Source organism: Ursus arctos, unplaced genomic scaffold, assembly GCF_023065955.2.
Source record: "Ursus arctos isolate Adak ecotype North America unplaced genomic scaffold, UrsArc2.0 scaffold_36, whole genome shotgun sequence".
Classification (NCBI taxonomy): domain Eukaryota; kingdom Metazoa; phylum Chordata; class Mammalia; order Carnivora; family Ursidae; genus Ursus; species Ursus arctos.
In genome coordinates this window covers 21,462,690-21,480,488 of record NW_026623050.1, presented here as the reverse complement: position 1 = coordinate 21,480,488, position 17,799 = coordinate 21,462,690, and the positions used below count along the sequence as shown (strand labels likewise).

The 17,799-nt window shown below is 34.4% G+C and overlaps 1 protein-coding gene across 13 annotated transcripts in view; it reads left to right on the top strand.

The window, feature by feature from the left end:
- The window catches only part of ZNF280D (zinc finger protein 280D), a 296,194-nt gene that overhangs the window by 196,419 nt on the left and 81,976 nt on the right, over positions 1–17,799 (top strand). For 11 of the 13 annotated variants that reach the window (XR_008957079.1, XR_008957078.1, XM_057306150.1 and 8 more), the window contains 3 exons: positions 5,753–5,870; positions 16,234–16,404; positions 16,723–16,832. Coding sequence is in view for 11 of the 13 variants with exons in the window: in XM_057306150.1 (XP_057162133.1) it covers positions 5,753–5,870; positions 16,234–16,404; positions 16,723–16,832 (399 nt within the window). In the remaining 2 variants the exon portion in view is untranslated. The remainder of the gene's footprint in view (positions 1–5,752; positions 5,871–16,233; positions 16,405–16,722; positions 16,833–17,799) is intronic. The other 2 variants (XM_048219567.2, XM_048219566.2) reach the window with 1 other exon arrangement.

Here is a 17,799-nt window from a genome sequence, read left to right as displayed (position 1 = left end):
AGTGAGGGATTCAGTCTTCGTTATCTGGCAGACATTTCCTCAAAACTGAACAAAGTGCACACTTAAAGCAAAACAACTGATAGCATTCCTTGGGTAAAATTGAGCTTTCAAGCACAAATTAGAATTTTGGAAAACTTGTATCTGCCACTATGATCTTGACAGCTTCCCAGTACTTAAAGACTTTCCTCTCTAATTGTGGTGCAATTAATAAATATGATTTTTTTGATATTGTATAGTGAATATTTGGAGGATCAGCATAATCCAAAGAAACCAGTATTTTTGAAATAAGCAGTGCATGTGTTACAAAATCATACAAAACCAGTATTTTTGAAATAAGCAGTGCATGTGTTACAAAATCATAAAAAGTCCATTCAAAGTGTGAGATAGACCAATAGATTTGAATGTAACAAAGTACGAAAAGTTGAGTAATTAGGAAGTCAGATGTCTCATTATAGTAAACCTTAAAGAAAATACCAACTGTTGAATTTTGGTGTAGTATCAGAGAAGTATATCCATAGTTATCTTAAATTGCTATTAAAATACAACTCCCTTTTTCAACTATATATCTTTGTGAAGCTACATTTTCTCTATATTTTTCAAACAAAACATGTCCTAACAGATTGAAAGCAGAAGCAGGTATGAAACTACAACAGCTTTTGATTAAGCTAGACATTAAAGAGATTTTCAACATGTAAAACAGTACTACTCTTTTCACTAATTTTTTTGTGTGTTTGCAAGATAGTCACTTTTCATGAAAATGTTATTTATGTTAATCTGTAATGGGTTTATTATTGTTACTTAAAATAAAATATTTTAAAAATTTTCTCTGTTTTAATTTCTAATACGGGAAATATCAATAGATATAACCCAAATAAATAAAAACTCTTTTGGGTCCTCCATAATTTTTAAATATGTAAAGGGGTCCTGAAGCCAAGGAGTTAGATTACTCAAACAAAAAGTTACCCCAAATGTAAAGATTCTTTGCTATTAGTTGGAATTGAATGAACTCAGTGGTTTTGTCATGCTTATCGTAAGCTATTTGGCACTGGCTTTAGAGAAATAATAAATTTTAATGAAACTGTTTGTTCTTTTGATGGTAATTCCCTTATTGTCTACCAAAGCACCTGTAAATTTTCTTGCAAATATTCAATTTCAAACTAGAATTGAATCCAAATATTTTTAGTAGGAATAATCCATTTTTCCTGTAATTCATATCATATTACTATTAGGTAATCTGCAGATCTGTTAGCACTAAAAATTGATATTTTGAGGTTATTTTTCATAGAAGAGTTATTTTAATTGTAACTTATGTAACAATGAAAAGGAGATGGCTACAGATTTTTAAATCTATGGCTAAGGAAACTCAACTCCCACTTACATGGAAGTTGTTACGTATCATAAAAGAATATGTTTAGGCAAATGTTTCTCTCTCCCTGAGTTGCTGCTACTTGAGATAATAAATCTGAAAAATAACTAATAGTGTTAAAAGCCCTGGACCAGTAGTTTAAAAAACTTAGATTGAAGCCAGAGACTTGAATCCTGATTCAGCCTGTTAATAAGCATTTTTGAAGCCTCTCTGAGCCTCATTTTCTTCATTCCTAAAATGAGAGATTTTACCCAGACCACTGACTCTCAATCTTGGATCCTAGGGTTGTGCAGGTTATTCCTAATATTTCAAAAGATGGAAAGCTACTTAAAATGTAAAGGTTTTTTGCTATTAGTTGGAATCAAATTAACTTGGTGCACTTTTCATAAGTTGTGGCTTTTGCAGGATAGAAAACTGGAAAAAAAACTTTACTCTTTAATTCAGTTTGATAAATAAAAATCTTTCCAACATTGGATCCAGTGAGGAAAAACAACAACAACAAAGGGAAGATTTGTATCTTTGGTGTTATAAAAGTTAGAAACTAGAGCTGTTTCTGAGATGTTTATTTCTCTGGGCATAGTTTTATTTATTTATTCTTATTTTTATTTTTATTTTTTTATTATTATGTTCAGTTAGCCAACATATAGTACATCATTAGTTTTTGATGTAGTGTTCAACGATTCATTAGTTGTATATAGTTTTAAAATCAAAACACCTCAGTTGGTGTTTCTCAATCTTGGGTGGGTCCTGGAAATGGTATATTGTAAAAAAAAAAAACTCTTCAAGTCACTCTAATGTGCAAAGTTAAGAATGACAGATATATTCTGGAATGAATTGAGACTCCTGTTTAAGGGAATTTACTCTGAATTTTGGAAGCCACTGCTTTTAATAAATTATAATTATAATTTTTCATTTTATGTCATGTGTGTGTGTGTTTCATGGAATATCTCTATACTTAAACATCCCTTTCAGACCTCTTGCAGATAGGGATATATTATTGTCACTTAAAATAAAGTTAGTGTGATCTAGCTTAAGGGTATAGCTTTGGAATCAGGCTCTGGGCTCTAATTACAGCTCCATCGATAACAAGCAGGACTATATTGGGAACCTTATATAACCACACCTAACCTTAGTTTACCTGTTTATAAAATAGGGTATAATATTAGGTTTTTATTAGTAATGTTATGACAACTACTTGATTTAATACATATATGTATCATGAAGTACAAGTACATTTAAAACACAATTGTGACTATATTTCAGTTTGAAAGGTGAATAACTTGAAGCTCCGAAGTGACTTGCCCAAGGTATATAGTTAAATGTGCTGGTCTTCTGAATCCCAGTCTAGTGTCTATTGTATTTGATATCTTTCTGAATTTTTATATTCTCCCTATTGGAGAATTATTTTAACCAGTTACTGTTGAACAGTGTGTGCCTGCTCTCTGAAATTCTGGAGCTTAGTTAACCAGAGTGGTCTCCTAATAAAGTGTTAAAGAGTATTAACTTTATATTTCTGTTAAAGAACTATTTTGGAAAATACAAGTGAGTATTTTCCATTTTTTAAGTGCAAATATTTGGAGAAAATATTTATTATGAACTAAGATTGAGCTTGGTTACAGTGAGGTCAGATGGCATTATGCATTTTTTATATTACCTGGTTCAAATGGTTTATATTACATGGTTTTTATATTTCAGGTTCAAATGCAGAATTTGCCTTGTTAGGCCTCATATTCTAGAAGTGGTTTGAGTTACTCCTATACCTGTTTCCATAACTTCCTTTTTGTTTAAACAACAACTATTTATTTACTTATTTGGTATTTTTTTTATTCTGCAATTTGTGCAGAGTGGTAGAAAGGTCATCTCTTTTTAAAAATTTAAAAATTTATTATTGAGGTATAATTGACATTCAACATTATGCTAATTTCAGGTGCACAACATAACATAATGATTTGATATTTACTTATATTGCAAAATGTTCACCATAATCTGGTTAACATCTATCACCATATATAGTTACAGAATTTTTTTTCTTGTGATGAGAAATTTTAAGATCTACACTCTTAGCAGCTCTTAAATATGCAATACAGTATTATTACCTATGGTCACCATGTACGGTGCATCCCCATGACTAATTTATCCCACAACCAAAAGTTTATACCTTTTGACTCCCTTCATTCATTTTGTTGCCATAACTTAACAAACTGATGTCAGTAGAAAAGTTAGTAGCACACCAAAATTTTGAAAACTTATCCCTCAGTTAACAAGCACAAGCCAAATAAAACCTTTATGTTTCTATCTTTAATATTTATTTTGGAGAGAAGTTGAGAAAGAGAGAAGGGTACATAACTATATTTTGGCTTTTTTCCCCTGTGCAGACATAGTATAGAGTATATAAATCAGGACCATATTATGTATACAAATATGTATTCCTCTTTTTTCTGTGAACATTCTACTAGGATTATGCCATTGGATAGTTCTCAAAAACATAGTGTTAGTGTTTGCATGATAGTCAATCATTCAACCATTTTTTTTGTTGGACATACAGATTTTAATTTTTTGTTTTTAAAAATAATTCTCATTAAACATCTTTATTTCCTTGTAAATTTTTAAAGTGAAATAATTGGACCAAATGATGCAAACTTACATAAAGCTTTTGACAGCTGCTGCCAGCATATTCATGCAGAAATGCTGTACCAAAATATAACTTCTACTTTGCCAATAGTGAATGTTATCATTACTTTTTAATTTTAAAATTTTTACTTCCAGCCGATTTTAGACTTAGAAGAAAAATAATACAGAGAGTTCTCATATATGCCTAACCTAGTTTCTCTAATGCTAACATTTTATGTATCATAATCAGGTAATTAACATTAAGTAAACTTCAAGCCTTAATTGAATTTTACCAGTTTTTCAATTAATGTCATTTTTCATTCCCAGGATCGTGTTCAGGATCACACATTGCAGTTAGTTTTTTCTCCTTAGTCTCACATTTTTCTGTAGTTACTCATTCTTTTTCTTTCATGACTTGAATACTTTTAAGAGGAGTAGCCAGTTATTTTGTATTACATATTATTATCTTTAATACAATGCCAATTTAGTAGTTAAAAATTGCCATTGTCTTTATTTGCATTTCTTTGACTAGTAAGTTGGAAAAAAGTATTTTACTTTTGAAGTGTTTCAGTTTATAGCTTTTGCCCATTTTTCTCTTAAGGTGACTTTTTCCCTTTTGATTTTTAAGCATTGTTAATCCTAAAACTTTTGCTTGTTGTATATTATGACATATAGAATGGTCCAGAATTCACTCTGAGAGCTTACTCTACAATGATGGGCTTTAAAAAATAGAATTGGAATATATTTTATGAGTGTGTCTATCAGTATATTTAATACATAATAGTACTGGCGTATACATCCCTAAATTGATCACACTTTTCATAATTATACTAAACATTTATTTGTGCTAACACAAATTTATACTGCCTAATTCTTGAGCACATTATCATTCATCTCATACTTTTCACTCTTCCTGAGATGTCCTACTAGCTGGGGCCATCTTTTCTCCTGATGGAAAGGCTAAACCTTCCCTTGAGCCTAAGGCTTCCAGGAGCAGAGCAGCTGTCCCAGATTATTCCTATTAATAGCTTCCATCTAACCCGTTTGCCTGGCTTTCTTATTTGGGTTTACCCTGTTGACCCAAGCAGCTTTCATATTTGTCCTGTGAAATGGGATATTCCCCCAATCTCGCATGGCTTTCTATGGAATAGCAGGAATAGTAGGGGGAGGACCTGTTCTATTCCTGACCCTTGCCTTATTAATTTTTCCGATAAAGATGATTCTAAAATTCAAACCATGTGCTATATTCATCTCTAACGCTGATGCAGATTGATTCCTAATTTGTTTGCCCTGATAGTTTGTCTGGGGGGCTTATGGAGATACAGAGCTTTTAAATTTGTACTTAATGTCAGTATGCTTTCCTATTTTTCCTTTTACCCATAGATTTTGCAAAGTTTTTCTGTTTGCTCTTTGATGGGAATACTGCATTTTTAGTAGTCCTCTAGAGTGTATTAATCCTGTTGATTTAAAATGGATATATATGTTTCCTTTCTCTTGAAAAAAAAAAACGGACTACAATTTGCCCTGTTTTAATTGGCTAGTAAGGAAAAAAACAGCTGTTAAGTTAAAAGCTTGCTTTCAGTTTTAGTAGATGATGATTTTGACAGATAGTAATGATTACCGCTGTGTTTTATAACTTATTAATTACTGAGTTGTGAAAGGCTATTCTTATAATATTGACATACACTTAAATTTACCTTTATAAAACTTATGAAACAAAGTAATTGTAACTATGTTGAGTAAATGTAATATTCTTCCTTTGAAATATTTTAACAGGGTTATATAACGAACTCATCACGAGTTGTGTCTAATAATTCTTCAGAGCTACTGTTTGACTTGACCCAGGATACAGGATCATCACATTACCAAGGGGGACCAACACTTTCTATACCAGGTTGGTTTTAACACTTAAAAAAATTATAAGAAGAAACTTGATGAATACGTATATGGAATTGACTTTCTGTTTTCAAGTTCATGCCTTTATGTTAAGTTTTTCATATATTGTAAAGTGGAATAATGCTAATAGTTCTTGAATGACTTTCTTGGTGACTTTTTTTTTCCACTTGGATGATTTTAAATAAAATCTTATTTAATAATAAGATGGACCTTAAGGAGGGCATGTGATGTAATAAGCACTGGGTGTTACATAAGACTGATGAATCAATGAACTCTACTTCTGAAACTAATAATACTCTATATGTTAATTGAATTTAAAAAAAATATTTTTAAAAATAATATGTTTTATTTTTTCCTGTTAATTAAGCTAACCAGCTTTGAATTTGTTCTCACTTGGCGCTAAAAATGGACTGAAAAATCTTAAAATAATTTCTGTAAGTTACAGAAATCTTTGATATCCTAAATACTCTGTTAAAAGAACTATTAGTTTTTATGACTACTAGTGTGAAAAAGTATATGGTTACAAATGATTTCCTAATTAGATTAGTGTCTTTCTTTTTTTCTTTTTTTTTAAAGATTTTATTTATTAATTTGACAGAAACAGCCAGCGAGAGAGGGAACACAAGCAGGGGGAGTGGGAGAGGAAGAAGCAGGCTTCCAGCAGAGGAGCCTGATGTGGGGCTCGATCCCAGAATGCTGGGATCACGCCCTGAGCCGAAGGCAGATGCTTAATGACTGAGCCACCCAGGCGCCCCTATTCTTAAGATTTTTGTAGTCTTCATTAAGTTTTTACACTTCAGTCTTCTCATATAGTTAAAATGGAGATTTTATTTTTCTTATTTAATGCATTCATTCTCCAGGCCTAGAGTCAGCCATTGGGAGATAAAATTTTAATTCTCACTCTACTTTAGTCAAGGCTTTTTTGAGGCACAAATAAGATAACTAAATGTGAAAATGCATTGTGAACTTTAAAGGACTTGACAGCAGTTGGTATGAATGATAATATGTGCTTTATGTTCAGTAGTATGATTAACTGACCACTGTCCAGTGATCACAAATATTTGGAGAAGACTGGATTTGAGCTTGTTTTTGAAAGGATTTTCCTGGCAGAGAGAGAGCACTGTTCAGCGTAGAAAACAACACAAACGAAAGATGACAGGGATAAAGGGTCAGAATTTAAAACTCTTAAATGGGGGCACTTGAGTGGACGCTTGAGTGGCTCAGTCGGTTAAGCGGCTGCCTTGGCTCAGGTCGTGACCCCGGGGTCCTGGGATCGAGCCTCAGGGTGGGCTCCCTGCTCAGCAGGGAGTCTGCTTCTCCTTCTCCCTCTGCCCCTCCCCCCTACTCGTGTGTGTTCTCTCTCTCAAATAAATAAATCTTTAAAAATAAATAATTAAAACTCTTCAGAGTGATTTTATTTCTTATGTTAAAAAGTTCTTATAGTAAAACTGTCTGTTTCTACTGTCCAGCCTGTTATATAAGCAGGTGCTTAATCAAAATACCAACATTCATTGGCTTTTCAAGTGACCTAAGCATCTCACAAGAATGCTACTGTGATTACACAAATCTTTTCCAAGTACCCATGTTAGAGCCATCAATAATCACATGTCTTGAAGTTGGAAAAAAAAATCATTTTTATATTATTTCACAGGATGAAACAGAGGAACCAACTAGTATAATACTCTTTATTTTTCTGGCATGGTTCCCCTTATTAAAAAGCTGACAGGTGAATCTATTAGAATAATTTTTTCCTCTAAAGTAAGTTAAGATCTAAAATATTTCGTTAGTAATGATAATAGCTGTCATTTATTGTTGAATGCTTTCTATGTGCCAGATGTTGTGTGGGTGCTTTTTAAAAGTAAGTTAAGGGGCACCTGGCTGGCTCAGTCGTTAAGTGTCTGTCTTCGGCTCAGGGCGTGATCCCAGAGTCCTGGGATCGAGCCCCATGTCAGGCGCCTTGCTCTGCTGGGAGCCTGCTTCTTCCTCTCCCACTCCCCCTGCCTGTGTTCCCTCTCTCGCTGGCTGTCTCTCTCTCTGTCAAATAAATAAATAAAATCTTTAAAAAAATTAAAAATAAAAAAATAAAAGTAAGTTAAGATACAAAATATGTTTTTAGTAACGATGATAGTTGTCATTTATTACTGAATGCTTTCTATGTGTCAGATATTGTGTTGAGTGCTTCAAATACATTATCTTATTTGATCTTAAAACAGTTATATAAAATAAGGCATTATAACTTATTTTACAAAAGAGGAAACTGAGGCTCAGAGAAGTTCATTAAATAAGCCAAGAATACATAGCTAGTCAGTGGCAGAGCTTGAATTTCATCTTATACTGTCTGGTTTAATCTAATATGTTTACTGCTTCTACTTTTAGTGTACAGTTGAGAACATTAAAATATGGTGTGCAGTTTTAGAATCCTTATTACCAAGTAGTTGTGTGTTGTTTTCAAAAAGAACTTTTGCCTGGCCTGGTTATAGCCTAAATATCGCTATTTCTCTTGCTAATGCTCTGAATAGGACTAAAATCCTTTAGCTTCAAGGTGATGGTTTTCAAACTAAAAACTGTTTTTATGAATAAAATTCCTATGCAAACAAAATTTTATTCTAAAGTCTAATAAATAAAACATAAAAGAGTTCCTCTGTCAGTTATAACCAATATATTCCCTAAAATGAGCCCATTAGGCTCCAGGAACATAATTTGAAAACCATTGTACTAACTCCTTCCATTATGAGCCCTTTCATATGAGTGAATGAGGTATTATCCTTCAAGATTTTTTCCACTTTGTACTTCTAACTTTTGTAGTTTTTCCACTTTTCTACTTTGAATAAATGGATAATATAACCTGAAGCCATGAATTGACCACCTCTTTGTTAGGTGGAAAAAGAACTAACGTTCCATTAGACATTTTAAATAAATAAAATGGGTCTTTTCTAGATTTTTAGAATAAAATAAAATTTTTCTTTTGTAAACTAACTCCAGTGCACTTAAAACATCGAAACATGATTCATTTGTAGAAACTTAGTTTGGAGTATTCTCTGCTTTAATTTTTTCTTTTCTTTTTTGCTTGGAGTATTTTGGTCTGGCTTCTTTCTTAACTGCTGTTTATATATTCCTTTATTTGAAGTCATATTTAGTATTTTCTTGCATAAAGAGATTATTTCATGAATTATTTGAATATATATAGTCCATAATAGATGTTTGTATGATTTTTTATACCCTGACTTTTAAAAAATTATTTCTTAAAAATTAATATTTATTATCCTCAAGTTTTTATTTAAGTTCCAGTTAACATACAGTGTAGTATTGGTTTCAGGTGTAGAATTCAGTGATTCGGCACTTACATACAACACCTGGTGCTCATCACAAGCGTCCTCCTTCATCCCCATAACCTAACCCATCCATTTATCTACCTCCTCTCTGGTAATCATCAGTTTGTTCTCTTCCTTAAGAGTCTGTTGCTTGGTTTGCCGCACTTTCTCTTTCTTTTTCTCCCCTATGTTCATTTGTTTTGTTTCTTAAATTCCACATAGGAGTGAAATCATGTGCTATTTGTCTTTCTCTGGCAGACTTATTTCACTTAGCATAATACTCTCTAGCTCCATCCCTGTCATTGCAAATGGCAAGATTTCATTCTTTTTTATGTATATTCTATTGTATATATATATACCACATCTTTACCCACTCATCAGTCATTAGATATTTGGACTCTTTCCATAATTCAGCTATTGTTGATAATGCTGCTATAAACATAGGGGTGCGTGTATCCCTTTGAAGTAGTATTTTTATATCCTTTGGGTAAATACCTATTAGTGCAATTGCTGGATGGTATGGTAGTTCTATTTTTAACTTTTTGAGGAACCTCCATATTGTTTTCTAGAGTGGCTGCCCCAGTTTGCATTCCCACCAACAGTGTAAGAGAGTTTCCCTTTCTCTGTATTCTTGCCAACACCTGTTGTTTCCTGTGTTCTTAATTTTACCCATTCTGACTGGTATGAGGTGATACCTCATTGTAGTTTTGATTTGCATTTCCCTGATGATGAGTGATGTTGAGCATCTTTTCACGTGTGTGTTGGTGATTTGTATGTCTTTGGAGAAATGTCTGTTCATGTCTTCTGCCCATTTTTGAAACGGATTATTTGTTTTTTGGGTGGTGAGTTTGATAAGTTCTTTATAGATTTTGGGTACTAACCCTTTATCAGATAGGTCATTTACAAATCTCTTCTCCCATTCCGAAGATTGCCTTTTAGTTTTGTGGATTGTTCCCTTCGCAGTGCAGAAGCCTTTTATTTTGATGGAGTCTCAATAGTTTGTTTTTGTTTCCCTTCACAGGAGACATATCTAGAAAGAAGTTGCTATGGCCAGTGTCAGAGAGGTTACTGCCTGTGTTCTCCTCTAGGATTTTGATGGTTTCCTATCTCACATTTAGGTCTTTCATCCAATTTGATTTTGTGTGTGTGTGTGTGTGATGTAACAAAATGGTCTAGTTTCATTCTTTGGATATTGCTGTCCAGTTTTCCCAACACCATTTGTTGAAGAAACTGTCTTTTTTTATTTTTAAAAAATATTTTATGTATTATTTGACAGAGAGCGAGCACAGGTAGAAGGAGCAGCAGGCAGAGGGAGAGGGAGAAGCAGTCTCCTCACTGAGCAGGGAGCCTGATGTGGGGCTCGATCCCAGTACCCTGGGATCATGCATGACCTGAGCCGAAGGCAGATGCTTAATGACTGAGCCACCCAGGTGTCCCAGACTGTCTTTTTTCTATTGGGTATTCTTCCCTGCTTTGTCGGAGATGAATTGACAATATAACTGTGGGTTCATTTCTGGGTTTTCTATTCTGTTCCATTGATCTGTGTATCTGTTTTTGTGCCAGTACCATACTGCCTTGATGACTACAGCTTTTTACTATAGCTTGAAATCCAGAATTGTGATGCATCCAGCTTTGGCTCTCTTTTTCAAGATTAGTTTGGCTATACAGGGTCTTTTGTGGTTCCATACAAATTTTAGGATTGTTTGTTCTAGCGCTCTGAAAATCCTTTTGATAGGAATTGCATTAAATGTATAGATTGCTTTGGGTAATATAACATCTTAACAATATTTGTTCTTCTAATCCATGAGCATGGAACATTTTTCCATTTCTTTGTGTCCTCTTCAATTTCATCAGTGTTTTATAGTTTTCAGAGTACAGATCTTTTATCTCATTGGTTAGGTTTATTCCTAAAGTATCTTATGGTTTTGGGTACAATTGTAAATGGGATTCATTCCTTCATTTCTCTTTCTGCTGCTTCATTATTGGTGTATAGAAATGCAACAGATTTCTGTACATTGATTTTGTATCCTGCGACTTTACTGAATTCATGTATCAGCTCTAGCAATTTTTTGGTGGAGTCTTTTGGGTTTTCTATACAAAGTATCATGTCTTCTGCAAATAGTGAAAATTTGACTTCTTCCATGATGCCTCCTGTTTCTTTTTGTTATCTGGTTGCTGTGGCTAGGAGTTCCAGTACTATGTTAAATAACAGTGGTGAGAGTGGACATCCTTGTCTTGCTCCTGAACGTAAGGGAAAGGCTTTCAGTTTTTCCCCATTGAGGATGATATTAGCTGTGGGTTTTTCATATTTGGTCTTAATGATGTTGAGGTATGTTCTCTCTATCCCTACTTTGTTGAGAGTTTTTATCATGAATAGATGTACTTTGTCAAAAGCTTTTTCTGCATCTATTCAGAGGATGATATGGTTCTTATCCTTTCTTTTTTTTTAATGTGGTGCATCACACTTGATCGTGGTGTATGATTCTTTTAATATACTGTTGGATTTGATTTGCTAGTATTTTATTGAGAATTTTTGCATCCATGTTCATCAGGGATATTGGCTTAGAGTTCTTTGGTAGTGGAGTCTTTTTCCTCATGGAATGAATTTGGAAGTTTTCCTTCCATTTCTATTTTTTGGAATAGTTTATTTATTTATTTATTTATTTGTTTGTTTGTTTTTTAAAGATTTTATTTATTTATTTGGCAGAGAGAGAGACAGCCAGCGAGAGAGGGAACACAAGCAGGGGAAGTGGGAGAGGAAGAAGCAGGCTCCCAGTGGAGCAGGGAGCCCAATGCAGGGCTCGATCCCAGGACTCTGGGATCATGCCCTAAGCCAGACGCTTAACGACTGAGCCACCCAGGCACCCCTATTTTTTGGAATAGTTTGAGAAGAATAGGTATTAACTCTTCTTTAAATGTTTGGTAGAATTCTCCTGTGAAGCCATCTGGCTCTAGACTTTTGTTTGTTGGGAATTTTTTGATTACTGATTCAGGTTCTTTACTGGGTTATCAGTCTGTTCAAGTTTTCTGTTTCTCTTTTTTCAATTTTGGTGGTTTATATATTTCTAGGAATTTATCCACTTCTTCCAGGTTGTCTGATTTGTTGGCATATAGTTTTTCATAATATTCTCTTATTATTATTCATATTTCTCTTATTATTATTCATTATTATTATTATTATTATTATTCATATTTCTGTGGTGCTGTTTGTCATTTCTCCTCTCTCATTTGCAATTTTGCTTATTTGGGTCCTTTTTTTGATAAGTGTGGCTAGGAACTTATCAATTTTACTGTTTTTTTTCAAAGAGCCAGCTCCTGGTTTCATTAATCTGTTGTTTTTTTAGTTTCTATATCATTTATTTCTGTTCTAATCTTTATTCTTTCCCTTCTTCTGCTGACTGTAGACTTAATTTCTTGTTCTTTTTCTAGCTTCTTTAGTTGTAATGTTAGGTTGTTTATTTGAGATTTTTCTTTCTTCTTAAGGTAAGCCTGTATTGTTATATACTTTCCTCTTATGACTGCTTTTGCTGCATCCCAAAGCTTTCTGACCACTGTGTTTTCATTTTCATTTGTTTCCATGTATTTTTTAATTTCTTCTTTGATTTCCTGGTTGACCCACTCACTTTTGGTAGCATTTTGTTTAACCTCCATGTGTTGTGATCTTTCCAAATTTTTTCTTCTGGTTATCTTCAAGTTTCATAGCGTTGTGATCAGAAAATATGCATGGTATGATCTCAGTCTTTCTGTACTTGTTGAGGCCTGATTTGTGTTTGGAGAATGTCCCTAGCGCATTTGAAAAGAACGTGTATTCTGTTACTTGAGGATGGATTGTTCTGAATATATCTCTTAAGTCGTATATGTTCCAGTGTGTCATTCAGAGTCATTCTTTCTTTGTTGATTATCTGGTGAGATGATCTGATCTGTCCATTAATGTAAGTGGGGTGTTAAAGTTCCCTACTATTATTATATTATTATCCATGAGTTTCTTTAATTTTGTTATTAATTGCTTTGTGTATTTGGGTGATTCCATGTTGAGAACATAAGTATTTACATTTGTTAGATCTTCTTGTTGGATAGACCCCTTTATTATGATACTGTGCCCTTCTTCATCTCTTGTTACAGTCTTTGGTGAAAATCTAGTTTGTCTGATACAAGTTTTGCTACTCCAGCTTCCTTTTGATGTTTCCTTCCCTGGATTAGAGAAGTTTTCAGCTATTATTTCCTTAAATAAGTTTTCTGCCCCTTTTTCTCTGTCCTTCTTGTGAAATTCCTATAATACGAATGTTATTACATTTGATAGAGTCACTGAGTTCCCTACGTCTGTTCTCATTTTTCAGATTGGTGTTTTCATGCTCTCTGTCTCTGGGTTGCTTGCCTGCCAGGAGCATCGCAGTGCACTTTGGGCTCTATCCCAGCCAACCCTGCTGACTTTTAAAACTCCAAACTTTAGAGATGTGGTGTGGGTGGGGACCTGCATTGGTCTTCTGGTGGAGGGTCTTGCTGCACTGGGACTAATGCACGTTTGACTGAGAAAGGCGGTTGAGCCAGAGGAAAGGGTTGTGGGACTTTGAACAAGCAGGCTAGGCAGCCAGTGTCCAGCTGAGCTTCCCTTAGCAGGCGGCTCTGCACCTGTGCTGAGGGGTGCAGGAGGGGAATAGTGCCTACTGGCTCTTTTGTCCCGGGAAAGGTGTCTCTGCAAACACCACCTCTCACAGATATACTCCAAGAAGAGTGAACAATCTCCCTGCTGTGTGCCTTAGGCATTCCTCAGATGGTGCCATCTTCCCCTGGGATTATTTGCCTGCTTTCTCTCCAGGAGCAGGGCAGTGCCGTCAGGGGTCTATCCCAGCCAAGCCCACAGACCTTTAAAATTCCAGTCTTCAAGTCCTGCTGGTTGCAAAAACTCATGAAAATCAGTCCTTCTCGTTTTCCCAGCCATTAGCTTTGGGGAATTGTTCTCCTTGTGCCTCTCTCAGCCACCAGGGCTCGCTCCCCTCTGCAGCACCCCTGATCCGTTTCTCTCCCAAACCGTGTCTCCATACTTCCTGCCTTTGTAGATGTGGCCTCTTCTCTCCCTCTAGTTGTGGAGTTTCTTCTGTCAGTCCTGAGGTCGATTTCTTGGGTAGTCAGAATGATTTGATAGTTATCTAGTTGTGTTCAAGGGACAAGAGGAGCCTAGGGTCCTCCTACTGTGCCACCATGTTGGTGCTCTTCCCCCCAAATTAAATTAATTTAAAAAAATTCAAGTTTAGGGGCACTTGGGTGGCTCAGTTGGTTGTGTCCAACTCTTGATTTCGGCTCAGGTCATGATCTCAGCTTAGGTCATAATCTCAGGGTTGTAAGATCAAGCCCCGCATTGGGCTCCATTCTGAGTGTGAAGCCTGCTTAAGATTCTCTCTCTCCCTCTCCCTCTGCTCCTCCCCCCTCCCCTTCTCTACAAAAAAAAGAAGAAATTTAAAAATCCAAGTATAATTAAACAGTGTTATATTTGTTTCAGGCGTACAATATAATGATTCAACAATTCCATACATTACTTGATGCTTATCACAATAAGTTTATTTTTAATCCTCTTCACCTATTTCACCCATCCCCCTACCCACCTTCCCTCTGACAACCACCAGTTTGTTCTCTGTATTTAAGTGTTTGGTTTTTTTCTTTCTGTCCTTTTTTTTTGTTGTTGTTCATTTGTTTTGCTTCTTCAGTTCCACATATGAATGAAATCATGGTATTTGCTCTGACTTATTTCACTTTAGCATTATATCCTCTAGATCTATCCATGTTACTGCAGATGGCAAGATTTCATTCTTTTTTGTTCCATTTATTTATGTACAAAATCTTTATCCATTCATCTATAGGTGGACACTTAGGTCACTTCCATATCTTGGCTATTGTAAATAATGCTTCAATAAACATATCTTTTAGTGTTTTTGTATTCTATGAGTAAATACCCAGTAGTAGAATTACTAGATCATATGGTAATTCTATTTTTAATTATTTGAGGAACCTCTATATTGTTCTCCACAGTGGCTGCACTGGCTTGCATTCCTGCCAACAATGCATGAGGGTTCCTTTTTTCCTACATCCTCATCAACATTTGTTATTTCTTGTCTTTCTCATTTTAGCCATTCTGACAGGTGTGAGTGGTACCTCATTGTGCTTTTGATTTGCATTTCACTGATGACGAGTGATGTTGAGCATCTTTTCATGTGTTTGTTGGCCATCTGTCTGTCTTTGGAGAAATGTCTGTTCTACCCATTTTTAATTGCATTAATTGCTTTTTTGGTGTTAAGTTGTATAAGTTACTTTTATATCTTGGATATTAACTCCCTCTTGGATGTATCATTTCGAAATATCTTTTCCCATTCTGTAGATTGCCTTTTTGTTTTGTTGATAGTTTCCTTTGCTATGCAAAAGTCTTTAATTTTGGTGTAGTCCCAATAGTTTAGTTTTGCTTTTGTTTACCTTGCCAAAGGAGACATATCTAGAAAAATGTTTCTATGGCTGATTTCAAAGAGATTACTGCCTGTGTTTTCCTCTAGAAACTTTATGGGTTCAGATCTCACATTTAGGTCTTTAATCCATTTTGAGTTTATTTGTGCGGATGGTATAAGGAAGTGGTCCAATTTCATTCTTTCGCATGCAGCTATCCAGTTTTCCCAACATCATTGTTGAAGTGACTTCTTCCTGTTTTATACTCTTGCCTCCTTTGTTGTAGATTAATTGACCATATAATCGTGGGCTTTTTTCTGGGCTCTCTGTTGTATTGCATTGATCTGTGTGTGTTTTTGTCCAGTACCATACGCTTTTGATAGCTTTGTAGTATATCTTGAAATCTGAGATTGTGATACTCCAGTTTTATTCTTTTTCAAGATTGATATTTGGCACACCCCCTGACTTTTGATCACATCAATTTTTATCATTATTTATTGTCATTTGAATGATAGGGTAATTCAGTTGTATTACATTTAATTTAGCTCCAAATTTTACTTTGTTATAGGTAATATGCTGAAGTGTTTAAAAATATATTTCCCACTATTTAATTCATTGTAGGTATGAATGAAAGTTCGTTTTTATCAAAACGTCCTTCTACTTCTGAAGTAAACAGCGTTAATCCAAAAAAGCCAAAGCCCAGTGATGGTATTTCTGGATTAAATTCTTCAGCTGTATTTCCTTCAGTTAAGTCTCTTTCAGTGACATCTCCTCAGGCTACGTCATCAAAAGGTAAACGTGAAATGTGGCCTATAAAAAAGAAATTATAGGGTCTCCTGGGTGTCTCAGTTGGTTAAGCATCTGGCTCTTAATTTTGGCTCAGGTCATGATCTCAGGGCTCTGAGACTGAGCCACATTGGACTCTGCTGGGCAAGGAGCCTGCTTGAGATTCTCTTTGTCCCTTTGCTCCTCCCCCCCTTAAAAAAAAGAAATTATAGTATTTATACATAAGTTTTAGAAGTTGTAGTAAATTTACAAACTGTTATTAGTGGTTATTTAAGGTTATGAAGTGGTGAATTTTGTATTCTATATGTTTTGAATTTATTTTAGGTACAAATACCTCATCAAATCAATCTAAAAATGGAACACCTTTTCCAAGAGCTTGTCCAAAGTGCAACATTCATTTTAATCTTTTGGATCCTTTGAAAAATCACATGAAGGTAAAACTTTTTCAAAATTTAATTTTAAAAAAGTTTGCAAATCCCTAAAAATACTGATTGATTTATAGTAAATAATGTTTTGTGGAGTTATTTAAGTAAAACATCTTCTCCTAGTGGTGTTTCCGTATAATTTAGGCAAAGATTTATATTCATAGTGATTATTTTCATATAGGATTTTATTTTTTTATTTATTTTTTTTAAAGATTTTATTCATATAGGATTTTAAAATTTCCTCTGAATCATCAAATTTTAAGATTAAATTTATATGCATTATAATATATGCTTTTTATATTCTAATTTTAAATGAAAATAAGGTATTAATCAGAATATTTTATTTAGTAGATTTGGTATACTTCAAACTTTTTTTTTAAAAAGGCATTTTTTATATAGCTTCTTTAGTTATCTTATTTTTTTGCCCATGGTAATATGTGCATGTCACATTACACAATGAAAATCTGAATTTTACATTTAATTTTCAACACTCAGACTTAAGCCCCAAATGATGGAGCATTTCATATGAAATAATTATTTTAACTCCATTCAGAATATAATTTTTGTAATTGTTATAAATTAATTCAGGTTTTTTGTTAGAATAGGAAGCTCTTGAAATTAAATTTTAAGAAATTTTCAGGGGCACCTGGCTGGCTCAGTCAGTTAAGCATCTGACTCTTGATTTTGGTTTCAGGTCATGATCTCAGGGTCATGAGATCCAGCCTGGCGTAGAGCCAGGGCTGAGTTCCACGCTGGGGGAGGAGCCTGCTTAAGAGTCTCTCTCCCTCATTCTCTGCCCCCTCTCTCTAAAAAAAGAAAAAAGAAAGATATTTTCAAAGTACAAATGAAATATGAGGTGTAGGTAACATTTCACTTGAAGTATTTTAGTATGTATTTACAGTATCCTGCTGTGGTCTGAGGATAGCCTGTATTCTCTTTGCATGCCCAGTATAAATGGCAGGAAGGGGGAAAGAGG